The sequence below is a fragment of the Bison bison genome, unplaced genomic scaffold (genome assembly GCF_000754665.1).
Source record: "Bison bison bison isolate TAMUID 2011002044 unplaced genomic scaffold, Bison_UMD1.0 scf7180017858323, whole genome shotgun sequence".
NCBI classification, from domain to species: Eukaryota; Metazoa; Chordata; class Mammalia; order Artiodactyla; family Bovidae; genus Bison; species Bison bison.
The window spans coordinates 31,619-33,620 of record NW_011488896.1 but is presented as its reverse complement, the minus strand read 5'-3'; the positions used below and the strand labels follow the sequence as shown (position 1 = coordinate 33,620).

At 42.1% G+C, this 2,002-nt stretch overlaps 1 protein-coding gene across 1 annotated transcript in view; it reads left to right on the top strand.

The window, feature by feature from the left end:
* The first annotated feature begins 1,820 nt into the window (after positions 1–1,820).
* The window catches only part of LOC105005023 (olfactory receptor 10C1-like), an 873-nt gene continuing 691 nt past the window's right edge, over positions 1,821–2,002 (top strand). The window contains exon 1 of the mRNA XM_010862865.1: positions 1,821–1,990. Coding sequence (XP_010861167.1) covers positions 1,821–1,990 — 170 coding nt within the window. The remainder of the gene's footprint in view (positions 1,991–2,002) is intronic.

Here is a 2,002-nt window from a genome sequence, read left to right as displayed (position 1 = left end):
CTTTGGAAAAAATGTCTCTTCAATTCATCTGCCCATTTTTTAATTGGGTTAGTTTTTTGATATTATGGGAGAGCTACGAAAAACAATAGCCCTGGACATTTTCTCTGATATGCTCTTGACAGGTCACCCTACAATTTCTGCAACCTAAGAAACAGACTTTAAAATAACACATTAATTGGTTGTGTGAAGAGCACTTCCCTTTGGAAAGTCAAATATGCTTGGAGACTCAGGTCCTCAGAGACATGAAAGAGACACCAAATTGAACAGTACCTTCCTCGGGAGGGATCCACTGTGTAGAGAAAGGAGAAAATAAGCAAGTCATCAAAGACCATCTGCCTTTATCACTGGCTGTTTCTTCAAATAAAAAGAAAGAATTCTGATAGCATCTCCTGAAAAACACTGAAAGAGCCACTAAGGTGGAATGAACCAAGGACTCTCGAACTGCAAAAGGACACCAGTGTGTGAGCTTGTATTTTTAATAGATGTTCCTGAATATGGTTTTACGTTTGCAAAGAATTTAGATGTGTGCTTCTATTATATATCTGGGTGTATTTATATTCCTAGGTTAAATGTATTTTCACATTCATTGTTATTTGTAGTGAAATTTGTGTGTATATACAATACATGATTTATTTGTGACCTTAGCTGACTCTAGCATCTGAGGATATTGGGCTGTTTTTCTGTGCTTGTGTTTAGAAATGTACTATGTTAGTGTGTGGATCTGTGAAGTTTACACGTGTGGCTTGGGTTTTTGCATACATATTAAGATAAATAGAGATGAGGTTTGAGGGCTGTAAAATGCAAAAATAAGCAACCAGGAACGACCTTGTCATCTCCTTCCTGAGTATCTTTAAAAACTAGAGCGATTCTCACTCCTTTGGATAATTAACAGTTTAACTGCCTATAAGAGAGAGAATCTTTCCAATTTCTTCTCTCCCCTTTGAAAACCATGAAATTTATCTCATTGCCATTAGATAGGAAACTGAGAAAAAAAATAGAGAAAGGTTGAGTGGATCTGGTAACTGAAGAAAGAGTTGAAGTTGGGGGGCGGGGGGTGGGGAACTATACGAAAATTGTGTGAGAGGGGAGACAAATTGAGAGGCATGGGAAAAGGAAACATGTGAAAGAAGGAAAGTAAAAGACAAATATAGAAGGACTCAAAAAGGAAAAAACACAGAGAAAATTCCGACTAAATTGGGATTTTTCATGCCCTCCCTGAACATGGAACACATCTAACTTTGAGGAGGGAAATATCTGCTGGGAGGGAAAATTCTGTCCCCAGCACTGTGGGAAGGATGAGCAAGGGAGAAAAGAGTAAAAAGGAGGTTAGAATGATCCAGCCCTCATCCCTGGAGTAACTGAAAACAGAATTCAGTGTGTTGTTACGAAAGGCGGGCACCACCAGGGAGAAGTCAGGTGAGGGAGTTAGGCACAGAGCCGCACTATTCACCCAGGGTTCCAAGAGCCAGCAAGAGTCTAATATGGACTCAAGGCTGTGCTGCCTCAAAGGCCATGAAAGTCTAAAAGACAGAAGTTCAGTGCTTTGCTCAGATACAAGAAGAGGTCATCTTTTTTTAAATTTCAAATTTTGAAACAGGGTTTATTTCTTTTTAATTGTTGGCCAGACCCTGTGTCACGTGAGATCTTAGTTCCCCTACCAGGCATGGAACCCGCATCCCCTGCACTGGAAGGAGCAGTCTTAACCACCTGACCGACAGAGAAGTCCCAACAAGACGCCATCTTTGCCCACCTCACAATTCCATAATTGCAACTTTCCCTCGCCATTTCTTTTGTCCTTCATCAGAAGGGATTTGAGCAGGATGTCTACAAACACCTCCGTGGTGACCGAATTCATTCTTGTCGGTTTCTCCCGCCTGGCCGACCTCCAGGGCTTACTCTTCTCCTTTCTCACCGTCTACCTGCTCACCGTGGCTGGCAACCTCCTCATCGTGGTGCTGGTCTCTGCTGACGCTGCCCTCCGGACCCCCATGTACTTCTTCCT